A 14,153-nucleotide genomic window follows, 5' to 3' on the forward strand; every position below is an offset into this window, starting at 1 on the left:
TCCATGTTCGAGCTTGCGTGCTTTCTTTATTCTTTTTTTTTTTGGCCGTTAGTTATTATTTTATCAAACTTTTTTGTGAGTGGAAAAGTGAATCACTGAACTAAATTAACTATTCTCTTATCGACAATAATTATAAAAACAAAAACAAATTATAAATTATAAGGATGCGACTCCGTGACAAATAGATTTTTCAGTGAACGAATTTTACTTGTAATATAAAAGTCGTGGAAACATTCAATGCTAAGATCAAAATCAACTCCTCAATAAGGACTAATTTAGTTTATTAATTGAGAGCACCTTGAGATCTCATTAAAAAAAGAAAAAGAAAAAGAAAAAGAAAAAGCAAACACGAATAATTTAGCATACGCTTAGCCTTTGATTACTCTCATCTCCTTTGTTATAATTGGTGATCACTCCTCATTTCTATATGCCTGATACATATTATCCTTTTGTTTTTGTGTTTTCTAAATCAATTTGATTCATCAATGGACTGCTGCCAAACCTCTTCTCTATGTTTCCTCATCTTAATCCCTTTCGCCCTATTCGCGCTCCTCGTGTCCTATTTCATTGTAACTAGACCGAAGTCGTGGTGCAACTGTGAAACTTGCCAAACTTACCTCACCCTAAGATGGTGCAAGGATCATGTGAATCTTTGCGATTGGTACTCGCACCTCCTCCGCAACTCCCCAACAAGAACCATCCATATTCATGTCCTCGGCAACACAATCACCGCCAACCCCGACAACGTGGAGTACATGCTCAAGACAAGGTTCGAGAACTTCCCGAAGGGGAAACCGTTCTCAACCATCCTCGGAGACTTCCTGGGCCGAGGCATCTTCAACGTGGATGGTGACTTGTGGCGGTTCCAGAGGAAGATGGCAAGCCTAGAGCTTGACAGGTTCTCGGTACGATCCTATGCCTTCGAGATAGTCAATTTTGAGATCGAGGAACGGCTCATCCCTCTTCTGCTGTCAGTTTCGGGGAAAGAAATTACTGCTGGGGTTCTGGACTTCCAAGATGTGTTCAAGAGATTCTCCTTCGACTGCATATGCAAATTCTCCTTCGGGCTTGACCCTATGTGCTTGGAGCTGTCCTTGCCCTTATCGGAATTTGCCCTCTCCTTCGATTTAGCATCAAAATTGTCAGCTGAGAGAGCTATGAAGGCCTCCCCTCTGGTTTGGAAGATCAAACGCTTGTTGAACTTAGGTAGTGAGAAGAAACTGAAAGAAGCGATAAACATGATCGATGTTCTAGCTCAAGAGGTAATCAATCAAAAGCGCAAGATCGGATATTCATCCATTCATAAGGATCTTTTGTCCCGTTTCATGCGAACTGTGCATGACGACAAGTATTTGAGAGACATCATCGTAAGCTTCCTTCTAGCCGGACGTGACACGGTTGCTTCGGCTCTAAGCAGCTTTTTCTGGCTCGTAGCAAACCATCCTCAGGTGCCACATCATAACTCACTTCTGCATTAAAATTCAATATACGTTAGTTTAACAATTAATCGGCCGCAAAAGAACTCGTTATATGATTAACAATTGCATAAACAGGTAGGGTCAGAAATATATGAGGAAGCAAACAGAGTAATCGGGAGTCAAGAGATCACGAGCTTCGACCAAATGAGGGAGCTCCACTACTTGAATGCAGCCATTCACGAAAGCATGAGGCTTTATCCTCCGATACAGTTTGACTCAAAGTTCTGTCAGGAAGACGATCTTCTACCAGACGGAACCTTCGTTAAGAGCGGCACAAGGGTTACATACCATCCCTATGCGATGGGCCGTATGGAAGATATCTGGGGCCCCGACTGCCTGGAGTATAAGCCTGAGAGATGGTTGAGGGGGGGCATATTCGTTCTGGAGAATTCGTTCAAGTACCCGGTCTTCCAAGCGGGGCTGAGGGTTTGTTTGGGCAAGGAGATGGCACTCCTAGAGCTCAAAACCGTGGCTCTCTCGCTTCTCCGACGATTCAAGATCGAGTTAGCTGCTCCGACAGGGAATCCTGTGCTGCGGTTTTCTCCTGGGCTGACAGCCACTATTAGTGGAGGTCTTCCGGTGACGGTCCGAGAAATATCTTGCAAAGCAGCACCCATTTAATTAGGTTCCCTAATCTAAACTAGAACAATATGGGCCATACGGGCTGCTGGGAAGTAATGGCATATATGGCAATAGGCCATGTGACATAAATTATGTGGACTATATTTTACTATTTGTGGAATTTGTAAGGTCTATATTTAGCAATTTCAGCATGAGACAGCCAACACCAATGGAAGTGCTTGGTGTGATTCATGACAAGAAAGCTCTGAATATGTTAATGGCCCGCAGTGCAATCAGCTATCACACTTGCCCACATTTGTCTGACTTGTGTCGGCACGACAAATAATTTTTACCGTCACCTTCTTTTGTTTTGTTTTCCTTTCTTTTTCTGTATGAAGAGAATGATGGCTGGTTTGATTTTGTTTTTCCTCAGACCGATGATTGATCAGCAGATAATGATATGCGTTAATTAAAACTTATTCATCCACGGGAAATTCTAAGATACGGTGCGACTGCGGTATCATACTTTAGACTCCCGACCCCTTCGGATCGGTGGGGTGTGCCCCCTGTTAAACAAAGCTTCCCTCATCTAACGATAAATGGGGCCCCGGCATGCACCAGGACGATATGTAAAAGTTCCTATCTAATCCACACCAAAGTGATTGATAATATCTTTTTCTCAGTTTCATAATTCATCAGAGTCCATTGGAGCCGTTGAAGCTGCGACAACGCAATTGAATCGATTCAAGATGATGGTGGTTCTACAAGGTTAAAGAGAATGCGTATATTTATAATATTATTCTATACTTTCTATTTATCAATGAAATTATCCTTCTTATAAAAAAAAATATACATATATATATTATTTTATACTGCTAACTGAACTCTTTGGATCTGGACCGATTTCTGTCTCTCTTGGAACAAATGTCTTGAGGATGGCAGTCTAGGGTTTTTGGACTTCGAATATACGCTAAACCATCAAAACTTCAATTATTGTATATATGTTCTTTCGTGCACGTCCCGCAAGTAGGATCTAGGGTTTCCCTAGGAAGTGACCTGGACAAATAATATATGATCAATTAGTGAACTCCACTGGCTGCTTGAAGCAAATCTTGGTTGAGTCAATGCCCGGGTTGAGCGCTGAATCCAGAGACCAATTAACTAGTTCAGGCGTCATGCATGATAGATTAATTCCACAACATGGTGATTGAGCTAAAAGCCACAAGTCCAACTGATCTAATCCAGGTCGAGCTCAATGAGGGTCTCAATTGGCTCCCATCAAGTAAATAGTTGAAGATTCAATATCTTAGTGAAAAACCGGGATCCGATGACAAAAGAAGAAATTCTCAATCAACACTTTAAAAAGAGTCATGAGCGATAGCGAAGCCTAGAGAGGCACAGGGCAGGATCGAAGAGCTTAGCGTGAAAGGCTCCGAAAAGGAGCAGAGAAGGGGTTGTGCGCCCTCCGCCCCATCAACCTAATAATAATGAAGGGCTTTGATGCCAGCAAGCATCCTTGTAGTTGTTGGGGAGTAGGGTTCCAAACCTTTTTTTCAGTATTTTTCTAATAGAATAATAAGGTGAGGCTATGAAGCCCTTCCTTCAACTGCGTTTGCCTCTGTGAGGGAGAATTCCGACATTCAACATGCTCATATCTCAAAGAAGCATGCTGCTGATCAGCAATAAAGTATCTAGATATGCAGCAGGTGTCTTTCTCTTCCTTGATAGTTAGCCAGCAGGTAAGACCTGCCCCGCCTTTCGCTCGATACACAGTTGAGGAGGCCAATCACTAACGCTACGGGTGTGGGAGCGATCCTGGTCAAGGAAGGCTAGGGGGTTAGAAAAAAGCTCGTTTATGGATGATGTATTTCGTTATCAAAAAAGAATTCATTAAGCACTTACTAGATAGGGGTTACTTTAGTGCTTTCAGCTTTTTAAAGCGTTGATTGAGAATTTCTTCTTTTGTCATCGGATCCCAGTTTTTCACTAAGATTCAGGGGGAGAATATGTCTCATCAGCTTTCTCTCTAAAGCCATTCATGGAATTGATCATCAGTTCTCCTGCCCGTATACCTCACAGCAAAATGGGATCGCAGAAATGAAAGGAAGCACAGACACATATCAGAAAAGAGATGGGGATCTTGCTCTGATGTTTGACAGCTTTTGAAGAATGCACGTCCGTGTGGATCTCCATCGGATAGACGTATACATTTATATATGATCTCATGCAACGGATCTGAACTGGGCACGGTCCAAAGCTGTACTAGCTAGTCCTATGACTCCTATCGTATTGACAAATGAAGATAAAGCGATATGTATCGGTAGCCGCTGGACAATGGCTTGAAGAGATTCAAGTAAGCTAAGTACCTTTTTAAGAACCATTTCCCATAGTCATACCATTATTCTCATTAATTTGGATATTTATTTTTTCTTCTTTCTCATACAGTTTTCTAATTATCAAAAAAAAAAAAATTGAACTTCTGTTATAGTCTTTAACTGGAAGAGTAGGTGGAAGCTGGGCCTGTAACATGACCAAAACACATATATATTAGCCGGGCCCGCTATTGATGAAAAAAGCCCATGATCGTCTTTTTCTGTATTATTACCCAAATCCCCCATAGATTTCTCAGTTATGAGATTTTTCTTTTCTGGGTGACTGCAAATTCATTCGTTATCATTCATACAATTTATTCATGTAGAAGAATGCTGGATTGCAGGACTTAATAGTTCGTAAAGAGAGTCCTGGAGAACCCAAAACGACGGATACTGACCTTCGAATGCACTGTATATCCGAAAGAAGGATCCTGACTCGTTCTTATGCCGTCTTTTAATATTATTGTCCATGCATGACATAAGTATATATGTGTGTGTGTATCATCTTGCGAAGTATCATACTCGTGAATCGTTAGCAGGATCTATATCCTTCTTCTAATTATGATCTTAACGCAACTTCGCATTGGCTTTTCATGCGTAACCCGAATACAATGCCTAATCAAAGGACAACTTCAGAATTCGTTTTCTGATTTGTCGTTAAATAGATCCGAGATTCTCTCCTAAGCTAGGACGACTCTGCAAGAATCAGAAGTTTCTCATTCTCTAACACATAACAGGTCCACTTTTAGGATCTGAAACAATTTTTTTTTAATATATACTCTGATATCCGAAATCCAATTAACTCAGCCGAACCGGGCCCACTGAGTGGTAAAATTTTCTCCATTTCAAACACTTCGGCTAAATCCTATACACCTCTCTTCATTCCTACTGTCTATTTTCTTTTTATGACAACATAACATACTAATGAACTTAGGCTGGATCAACATTTCACACACTGATATATACATTATTATAAATTCGTCCCTAATGTAAAAGTTTAATTTATGCAAACCATTTTGCCTGTTTGCATGCATGTTAAACTCGAACTCGAAAAGCAGCTTCTCTGGAGCCTGGCCTGATCGTTTCATGCATCGAATAGAAATCAACTTGCACTAGCAGCCTCTTGCTTCCGTGCTGGTTGCGAATAGAAACAGTTAAAAAAATGGAAAATTCATTAGGATAAGTTCCCTATTTGATCGGTCTCCGGATGAATAGTAAAACTCAGGATCCAAAATCCATGCCCTGAACCTCTCACTCTCAGTCTTCAGCAGAGAAAACGTCTTCTCTCTCCTTTGTGTTGTATATATACCGAGTGAACATTCACTCTTTTTACCTGCCTTCAGTGACCCAACAACAGAAATCACAACAAGAACAAAGCTGATAACATGTCGTGGAATGTGTTCCTGTTCTCGTTCAGCCTGTTTCTTGCAGCCACGATGGTCCGCGGATCCCCGGATGAACCTGCAAGAAAGGTACAATTCGCAGCGTGCAAGCTGGTACATAATATAGCTGGTTGAGTCTGTGTTCCACATGACAACTTTGGCTCCTTGGTCACGTTTCAACTCGTGCTTGGACTGGAAAGAATTCGAGATCAAACTCTTGCTGTGGCTTGATTCTCAATTTTGATATGTATGTGCAGAGTTATATTGTGTACATGGGAGATGTGCCGGAAGCAAGTATAAACGCAGCAGACGAACACCAGAGCCTCCTTGTCAATGCCATCGGGGAGTAAGAGAAGAATCACTTTTTATCAGTCGATTTTTAACTTGCTCACACGTACAGGAATTTATTGGTTGCGATGGCTTAATAGCTTGCCTTTGTGTTACCTGTGAATTCTCAGCGCACACGTAGCAAGAAGCTCCATAATTCACAGCTACAGGAAGAGCTTCAACGGATTCGCAGCGAGGCTCTTGCCCCATGAAGTACACAGGCTGATGGGTAAGTGAAGTCTGGAGAATAAGGTTAAGATGCTGCATACCTGACACTACAGGAATTCTCATGCTTCTTTCATTTTTCAGAGGATGAGAGAGTCATTTCAGTGTTTCCGAACAAGAGGCGGCAGCTTCACACCACGAAATCATGGGATTTCCTAGGAATGCCATTGTCGTTGCAGAACAAGAACTTGAAGATGCAGAACGATATAATCATTGGCATTCTTGATACAGGTGAGTTACGTTCTGTCTCGTGACCCATCTCTTGGAAAATCAGATGAACCACGAGTGTGCTTTTTCCAAGCCTTTGCTCTTAATAAATGTTGAATCTTGTAGGGATCTATGCCAGAGCTCCCAGTTTCAACGATCATGGCTATGGACCTGCGCCGGCGAAATGGAAAGGAACATGTGCTAAGGGCTTTAACTTCTCTGGCTGCAACAAGTACCTCTCTTCCCTTCAAATCACTGACAAATGAATGTACGATAAACAATGTGACAGCAACCGCTGAGGCAATAACAACCTATGATATCATTGAATCCACGGATGAATTATTTGATCTAATATCAGGACGAAGGTGCTCATTGATGGCTTCTTAAACATTCAAAATCATCGGGAATTAATTGGTAGCTTTTCATATTAGTAGGGAAGACAAGCAGAGGTAAAATTTGATCGTACCATAGTAGAAGTTTGAAAAAAATGGTAAGGAAGCACGGTCACTTGCCAATCATTAAGCTCAAGCTGTTAGATGAAGGCCTGAGAAAAAACTTTAGACTAACTCAGCTTAAAACTCGAAATGACAATATGCAGCAAGGTCATTGGAGCAAAGTACTTCAACCTGGATGATATGGCTCATGACATGGAATTGAGCCCTGCTGATGATGACGGCCATGGAACCCACACATCCTCAATTGCTGCCGGTGTTCCTGTCCATAACGCTAGTTTCTACGGCATTGCCGAGGGGACAGCACGTGGTGGGGTCCCGTCTGCACGTATCGCCATGTACAAGGTGTGCTGGGGGGCTGGGTGCAATGACATAGACCTCCTGGCAGGATTTGATGAGGCCATAGCTGATGGGGTGGACTTGATCTCGGTCTCAATCGGTGGGCCCTCCAAGAACTATTTTAATGATCCAATCGCTATTGGGTCATTCCATGCCATGAGGGCCGGGATTCTTACGACATGCTCAGCAGGAAATGGTGGTCCGGATACATTCACCGTGCAGAATGTTGCACCCTGGGTCTTGACGGTTGGTGCTAGTAGCATTGATCGACAGTTCAAAGCAGCGGTTAGGTTGGGTAATGGCGATCGATCTGTTGTAAGCCTATCCTCGTCCTCTCCCTCCATCTCCTTCGAAATGATAGTACTCATGATCATGCCATTCGGACACTTCTACAAGTAAAACCGAGACTGACGATTGGGCTCACTTTCTAGGGGGTTGCCATCAATTCATTCTCTTCAGGAAAGCGAATGTTCCCTCTAACAAGCGGGATACTCGCGGCCAATTCGTCAAATGCTCAGTATGGAAACGCAAGGTGAACCAGAATCTTTCTAAGCATTTTACCGTGAGAATCGAATTAAATATTAGGAAAGATTGATTTTTCAAGGATTGATGGTCTTTTTGCAGTGCCTGTGACTATGGGACTCTGAGTGCAGCCAAGGTGAAAGGGAAGGTCGTGTATTGTCTCGACAATGTGGGGCAAGATCGCACGATCAAGGAGTTAGGCGGGATCGGGATCATTACCTCAAGTGACTTCACGACAGATATGGCTATGACCACTGTTATTCCGGGAACTACTGTCAGCTCAACGGACGGAATGAAGATAGACCAATACATTAGCTCAACAAAGTAAGTTTAGTTTGCTGCAGTGAACCTCTGCATTAGAATTAGAGAATGCGCACGTTTACTTCTTCTGGAGTAGAATCGAACTCAATAGGCTATACGATATATGCTGCAGTGGACCTCAAGCGTCTATATCAAGGACAAGAAGTTTTAACGCAACTGCTCCCTCTGTTGCTTCATTCTCGGCACGAGGACCCCAGTTGATCAGTCGCAACATCCTCAAGGTACAAGTTCATATCTTCGTCTTTCTCCCTCGCAGCTCCAAATAAAGATCTCTAGATGTATCTTAAGTCCGAGTTGAGAGATTACAAATTTGAAATCTAAAACATACGTGATTCCTAACATATATCCACAAGTATGTCGCCGTGAAATGATTGTTTGGTTCTCTATCACTATCTATCTCCCCTCAACAATCTTTCTTTTTTAAACCTCCAGCCTGATATCTCGGCTCCTGGACTAGGCATATTAGCTGCATACTCGAAGATTCCATCAGTGACTGGGGACCCAACTGATCCTCGGCACTCCACATTCAACATACTATCCGGAACATCAATGGCTTGCCCTCATGCCGCAGCTGCTGCAGCCTATGTTAAGAGCTTGCATCCTGACTGGTCACCTGCGGCTATCAGATCTGCTCTCATGACCACCGGTGAGTTCCCCGAGACTGACGCACGAAGAACTTGGATCTTTACTGATCACGAGTCGTTAGAGGTTCCACCTACTAACCATGTCGCTTATTCACTTCAGCCACTCCGATGAAAAGCAGGGACAAGTTCGAGGAACTGAGCTCAGGATCAGGCCAAATAAATCCCACCAAGGCAGCAGATCCAGGTCTGGTTTATGACATCGGCATGAAAAATTATATCCGCCACCTGTGTACTGAGGGCTACAATGACACCATGATCGGTCTGCTCATGGGTGGCAAGACGAAATTCAACTGCTCCACCCTGACGCCTGCCCACGGGGTAGACTGCATCAACTACCCTTCGATGCACATGCAACTCAAGAACACAGACAAGGTCTATGGTGTCTTCTTCCGAACCGTGACCAATGTTGGGTCCAGTAAATCTGTCTACGAGGCTACTGTGACACCCCCGGAAGGCATCTCTGTCAAAGTAATCCCCAGCACACTAACGTTTGATCAGCCGCGTCAGAAACGATCATTCAAGGTTTTGGTGGAGGGCGTAAACAAACACAGCCGCACACAGATACTGCCGGGATCAATAGTGTGGAGCGACTCCGTACACGTTGTCAGGAGTCCGATGTTAATTTACATCGGCAGATACTCACTTGGGCCGGGACTTTCTTAATTCCATTGTTTATAGTGTAGGAAGCAGTGTCTTAACGTTGTAGTTTGGCTCAAAAGTTATTTCGAGTCAACTGCAGTACTTGTTTCGTTTTAGCATGCCTTGTGAGCAAGAAATCTACATCAACCAATTTCCTACTCTGTGAATTGGAAAAGAAGCAAAACTAGCAATCTGATCGGTCAGTGCGTCAGTCCCACCGTCAGCAAAACAGTTGCTCTGAACAGATGAATGCTCTTGGTTTGATGGATTAAGGTTCCGAATATTATACCATGTCGGTAAGATTAAATCTGATCCATTTAACTGCTTTTCCCTTCTAAATTCTTGACTCGAGCGAGAGTTCTATGTTGTCCCTGCATTGGTAATGGAGAAAATAGTCGATGGAGGGCTGAGACAGCCTTCATCACTATGTATTAACTTTGTCCTGCTGACTATATATCCATGTAAAACAGTGCCTTTTGACTTTCCCTTCTAATCATTAATCTATGAATGGTTGCACCCAAGTGTAGTGGGACCTGAGTGGAAGAGCACTGAGTGCTAAAGGGAACGAGCAGAGATGTGCCACAATGCAGAGAAATAGGTTATGTCAAATAGCAGATTAGCTATTTACATCCACTACACCAAGGTTCTACGATCTCGTGGCTCGAAATTTATTGAAGGCTTGAAAAGTTTCCCAAAAAAAAAAAAAAAAAAAAAACAGATTCCACTTCAGTGAGAGGTCGTCGCTGGACCATTGCAGACCTCTAAACCTCTTTCACGAGGACTGGGAGTTCTTGGGGTCGTGGGCCAAAGCCGAAAGTTGGAGGGGGTCGGTGGGAGCCTCGGGGAGAGATTAACGAACTCAAGGGCCTGCTGCCTGAGCTCAGCTGGGTAGTCCGCCACGCACCCGATCCTCGGGCCCGCTCCCGTCGACCACTTGAGGGAGAGCTGATGGCCCAGTTGATAGGACTTAGCCGCCTTCTTGGAGTTGATTCTTTGGAGGATTGCTTTCTGAGGGACCTCGGCTCTCGGACTCTGAAGACCACCTGATAGTGTCCTTTGGTAGCTGCCTTTTGCTTCAGGATCGGTAATTTCTGGTTGTTCTGTAGGCTGAACAGTCTCCTCCTCAGCAGCAGAAGTTTCACGGGCTGGGGCTACTGAGGTTTCAGACACTTTGAATGAGCTCGTAGCTATACTTGAATTACTATCATCATATGTGTCAGAATCTTCTGATGCTTTGTGAATCTACAACAAAATGAACATGCAATTCAATCAGTACAGGAGTTGCAGAGACGTGAGTGTTACTGCTAGGGAACATAATAAAAGAAGCAGAATGAAAAGAGACATGGATGAGGGCTTTTACTTCTACTTCCTTGAGGTTGACTCCGTTTTCCTCCAGGAAGGACAAAAAGCTATCGAGACTATCATCAGTTGGCCGGTAATGCCCACTATAGGCGGAGATGGACTGGAAAGCAAAATAACCAAGAATCATAAGACAAGACAGATAATTCTTTTATTTCATACCATTCGAACTAGTAATCCACCATCTTGGGGCTACTTTCAGTCTAACAACCTAACGACAAGTTCCTTATCTTTGTGAAAAACAAACAATAACAGAGATTTGTTCTGTTTGTTGCAAGAAATTGTAATAGGTTTAAATGTATTATGTACTTTAAGGATCCCATGCTCCGCCACGAGCCTTCCAGCAGCTATTGTTGCTCCCCCAGCAAGGAAGCTAGAATGGTGGAAAGCTCCTTTCTTTTTCTGCCAAAATAAAAGGAAAAGAAAATATTAAAAATAAAAGCTTTAACAAGATACACTCTCAGTTCATTGTTATCTTTCTATGGTTTCGTAAATATATGGTAAAATACATCTGCCTGCTTGACTTCCTACCTCACCAGCATATAATTTTTTTGAGGTACTCATCACAAATATCCACTTAGCAGCAGCACCCTGGGATCCCTTCGTCGTGTGGAGAAGCTCTCCCGATAGTTTGTGGATGATCTTCCCTTCCAGGATGAGGTACTCATAGTTCTCTCTCTCTTGCTGAACATATAAAAGGATGACACCACACATGCAGAGAGCAAATAAGTTTTGCGATTGAAAAAATAGGCCAAATATAAACATGCCTCGGATATCTCAATAAAAAGAGACTAAAGCGATCGAGAAAGGGACGGACAGGTCCAAGATACTTAATACACTGCTGCCGAAGCTTTGATCTGGGGCACTCCTTGAGATCAAGTTCCTTCCCATCTCCTATATCCAACCTGCAATGACCATTTACCCACAAACTAAGAGGACATTCTTTTCAAATCAAACCCCAATCTCTTCAGCACACACTGTACTGATGGGAAGTGTCTCAATACTTAAAGATATCTCATTCATATTGCTTCAGCCACAGAAACCTCAGAACAAGTTTGGCAATTTTGGCATTCCAGAGAGCATTTAACTGCCATACAACAAACGAGCAAAAGCAGCTCTGAACAACCCATCTAGAGTTCAAATAAAACCGGATCAAGTTACCACGCATCATGATATTCCTTGTAATTACTGAATAGACAAGTGAAAACTAAGCCGAGCCTCCAGCACAACTAACTCACCAGTAAAAGAATGGCTGACCCGCATCACCTTTACACCACTCCCCGTAGTACAGATGCAAGCTATGACCATAACGGTGACGTGGATCGATCTATTCACAGGAAACATCAGAGCATCAAATGAACCGTTGAGATGGAAAAAATGAACTGAAATTTTTCAACAGAGATGAATTGTTAGAGAAGTAATTACAGCCTCAATCCAGTGCTGAAAAGCCAATTTTTGAGCTTTGGCGTCTTTGGACAAACCCTTTCCCACCTGTTCAGATAAATCCAAAGTTTGTCAACATTTTTCGGGGAAACATATGAACAGCTAACAGAGTGAATTTCAAGTTCAAGCTGTCCTTTTCTGGAAGATAATGCAATCAAACAATAGATAATAATAGCACCAAAACCGGAGGTTGAAAGAAGACGTAATTCAAGCCGACCCAGAAACAAAAATCATTTTACTGCGGCATGCTAGATGCAGAAGAACAAGTAAAGGCGTCACCTTGGAAGCATTCAAGCTGATCCGGTACCACCTCGACACGGCGCTCTCCGGTTTCAAGAAGTTGAAGAAGGAAACCGTGCTGTGGCTCAACCTCGCATAGTCAATCGCTTGCCACCTTCATAAATTTCAGATTATCGTCTTAGAAAATCAGGAAGAAAATAAATTTGGAGAATAAAAGAGGGGAACGACAGGGCTTGTTTGTACCCACCAGAGCTCCTCGGCGACGACGGCTGAGTCAGCTAACCGACGGCGGGTGCGGTAGCTCCGGTAGACCTTCTGCAGCTTCAAGGCTGCCGTGGACTCCGGGGGAGGGATCGCCGGCGGGTTGGGGTGGACACCGTTGGCGGCAGTCTCGTCGGGCTGCTGCATTACGAAGGCCGCGCTCTTGCCGGGAGAGTGGAGCTCCGGGGAGACGCCCAGCGAGTAAGGAAATCGAGGGTTGGGAGTCTTCAGCTTAAGGTCGAAGCTCGAGAGTCGGGTCTGGGTCTCAATATCCATGAGCAGAGACCCCCCCAAGTACTCGAAATCAGCGAACAGAGAGACCTCGAGAAAGAAATGGACTCAGAGCGCGCGCGCGAGAGAGAGAGAGAGACGAACAACCTGTCAAAGGTAAGCGATGCGCGTGCGTGCGTGCGTGCGTCTGCGTGAATATATAGGCACACACGCAGTGGTGTTATAGGGAGGTAGTGGTGGATGCCAGTGGAAGAGGGCGACGGGGAGGCACGCGCTTTGAGCTGCGGTGGGGGAAGAGAGAGAAAGAGAGTTTACTTTTTCTGTTAGAGCAGACAGACTGCGAGGGGTGGACGTAGACCGACAAGTCAAAGTCAGTCCGAGGCCATGGGATTCATGTCTTTCTGTTTGGACGGCGGTAAGATGCCATGGCCACTGTCGATATAATATGCGATGAGATGATATCAACGCGGCCAATCTTAATTAGCTCACAAGCATCGAACGTTTCGCGGGCTTTATTGGGTGCATACACTGGGCAGGTAAACACTGCCATAATCGTAGCCAGAACTTCGGTCAAATAGTGATGTGAAATCATTAATTTGACAGATTGATGACAGTTGGTAAGCATTTGATACCATAGTAGCGGATGAGTTCGATATAAAAATTTTGAGTGAGAGAGGCGCGACTAATTTTTTATAGATAGATAATGTTCATCTGTGTCGAGATATGATCGTCAATATATATACAATATTTCATCACTTGCGGTCGAAAGAATCATATACTATGTGGTCGGATGTACGTAGAAAGCACGTGGTAAAAACTTAATTGCTTATGAATTTTTCAAACGGGACTTGAGTGCGTACAGTAGAGCTATAGTAATTCCATGTCCACGCAGTCGATTGTCTTCGACACTGCGTGTTCCCTGGTTGTAAGGCAATAATTGCTTTGCAGGACATTTTGATGTTCATTTTCTTAATATTTATTATTTAATAAATTGTTGATTGATACTGGTCTTATTTGAGTAGGTGTGAACTTAATAATTATTAAAAAAAAGACCAAGAAATATCAAAGGAAAAAAAAAACACAGAACAAAAAAAGAAAAAAGATCGCCTTGAATTTTGTGCCACACACGATCCACTTGATCTGCCCACTT

At 43.4% G+C, this 14,153-nt stretch overlaps 3 protein-coding genes across 3 annotated transcripts; 2 read left to right on the forward strand and 1 right to left on the reverse strand.

The window, feature by feature from the left end:
* Nucleotides 1-210: 210 nt before the first annotated feature.
* On the forward strand, nucleotides 211-2,468 carry LOC116207086 (cytochrome P450 94C1-like). Its single transcript, XM_031539947.1, has 2 exons — nucleotides 211-1,448; nucleotides 1,554-2,468. The coding sequence occupies exons 1-2, from the start codon at nucleotides 486-488 to the stop codon at nucleotides 2,097-2,099; spliced, it is 1,509 nt and encodes a 502-aa protein (XP_031395807.1). The 5' UTR covers nucleotides 211-485; the 3' UTR covers nucleotides 2,100-2,468.
* Nucleotides 2,469-5,723: 3,255 nt separating this feature from the next.
* LOC116209258 (subtilisin-like protease SBT4.15) lies at nucleotides 5,724-9,760 on the forward strand. The gene is made up of 11 exons (XM_031542854.1): nucleotides 5,724-5,883; nucleotides 6,051-6,139; nucleotides 6,252-6,349; nucleotides 6,430-6,576; nucleotides 6,679-6,784; nucleotides 7,151-7,658; nucleotides 7,775-7,875; nucleotides 7,968-8,189; nucleotides 8,299-8,407; nucleotides 8,619-8,832; nucleotides 8,931-9,760. Exons 1-11 carry the CDS (start codon nucleotides 5,797-5,799, stop codon nucleotides 9,491-9,493), a joined length of 2,244 nt encoding a protein of 747 aa, XP_031398714.1. The 5' UTR covers nucleotides 5,724-5,796; the 3' UTR covers nucleotides 9,494-9,760.
* A 171-nt stretch (nucleotides 9,761-9,931) lies between these two features.
* LOC116209259 (IQ domain-containing protein IQM3-like) lies at nucleotides 9,932-13,186 on the reverse strand. The gene is made up of 9 exons (XM_031542855.1): nucleotides 12,759-13,186; nucleotides 12,551-12,665; nucleotides 12,254-12,319; nucleotides 12,067-12,155; nucleotides 11,646-11,733; nucleotides 11,360-11,512; nucleotides 11,138-11,230; nucleotides 10,830-10,931; nucleotides 9,932-10,711 (listed from the first exon to the last, which is right to left on the reverse strand). Exons 1-9 carry the CDS (start codon nucleotides 13,046-13,048, stop codon nucleotides 10,196-10,198), a joined length of 1,512 nt encoding a protein of 503 aa, XP_031398715.1. The 5' UTR covers nucleotides 13,049-13,186; the 3' UTR covers nucleotides 9,932-10,195.
* Between the last annotated feature and the right edge of the window lie 967 nt (nucleotides 13,187-14,153).

The sequence above is a fragment of the Punica granatum genome, chromosome 5, assembly GCF_007655135.1.
Source record: "Punica granatum isolate Tunisia-2019 chromosome 5, ASM765513v2, whole genome shotgun sequence".
NCBI lineage: Eukaryota > Viridiplantae > Streptophyta > Magnoliopsida > Myrtales > Lythraceae > Punica > Punica granatum.

Excerpts from the sequence above, each read along its gene's own strand:
- LOC116207086 (XM_031539947.1), top strand. The coding sequence starts at position 486 with ATGGACTGCTGCCAAACCTCTTCTCTATGTTTCCTCATCTTAATCCCT. Across the intron at positions 1,449-1,553 it reads TCGTAGCAAACCATCCTCAG|GTAGGGTCAGAAATATATGA; the intron begins GTGCCACATCAT and ends TTGCATAAACAG.
- LOC116209258 (XM_031542854.1), top strand. The coding sequence starts at position 5,797 with ATGTCGTGGAATGTGTTCCTGTTCTCGTTCAGCCTGTTTCTTGCAGCC. Across the intron at positions 5,884-6,050 it reads CGGATGAACCTGCAAGAAAG|AGTTATATTGTGTACATGGG; the intron begins GTACAATTCGCA and ends ATGTATGTGCAG. Across the intron at positions 6,785-7,150 it reads AACTTCTCTGGCTGCAACAA|CAAGGTCATTGGAGCAAAGT; the intron begins GTACCTCTCTTC and ends GACAATATGCAG.
- LOC116209259 (XM_031542855.1), bottom strand. The coding sequence starts at position 13,048 with ATGGATATTGAGACCCAGACCCGACTCTCGAGCTTCGACCTTAAGCTG. Across the intron at positions 12,156-12,253 it reads TTCAGCACTGGATTGAGGCT|ATCGATCCACGTCACCGTTA; the intron begins GTAATTACTTCT and ends TCCTGTGAATAG. Across the intron at positions 10,932-11,137 it reads CGGAGCATGGGATCCTTAAA|TCCATCTCCGCCTATAGTGG; the intron begins GTACATAATACA and ends TTTGCTTTCCAG.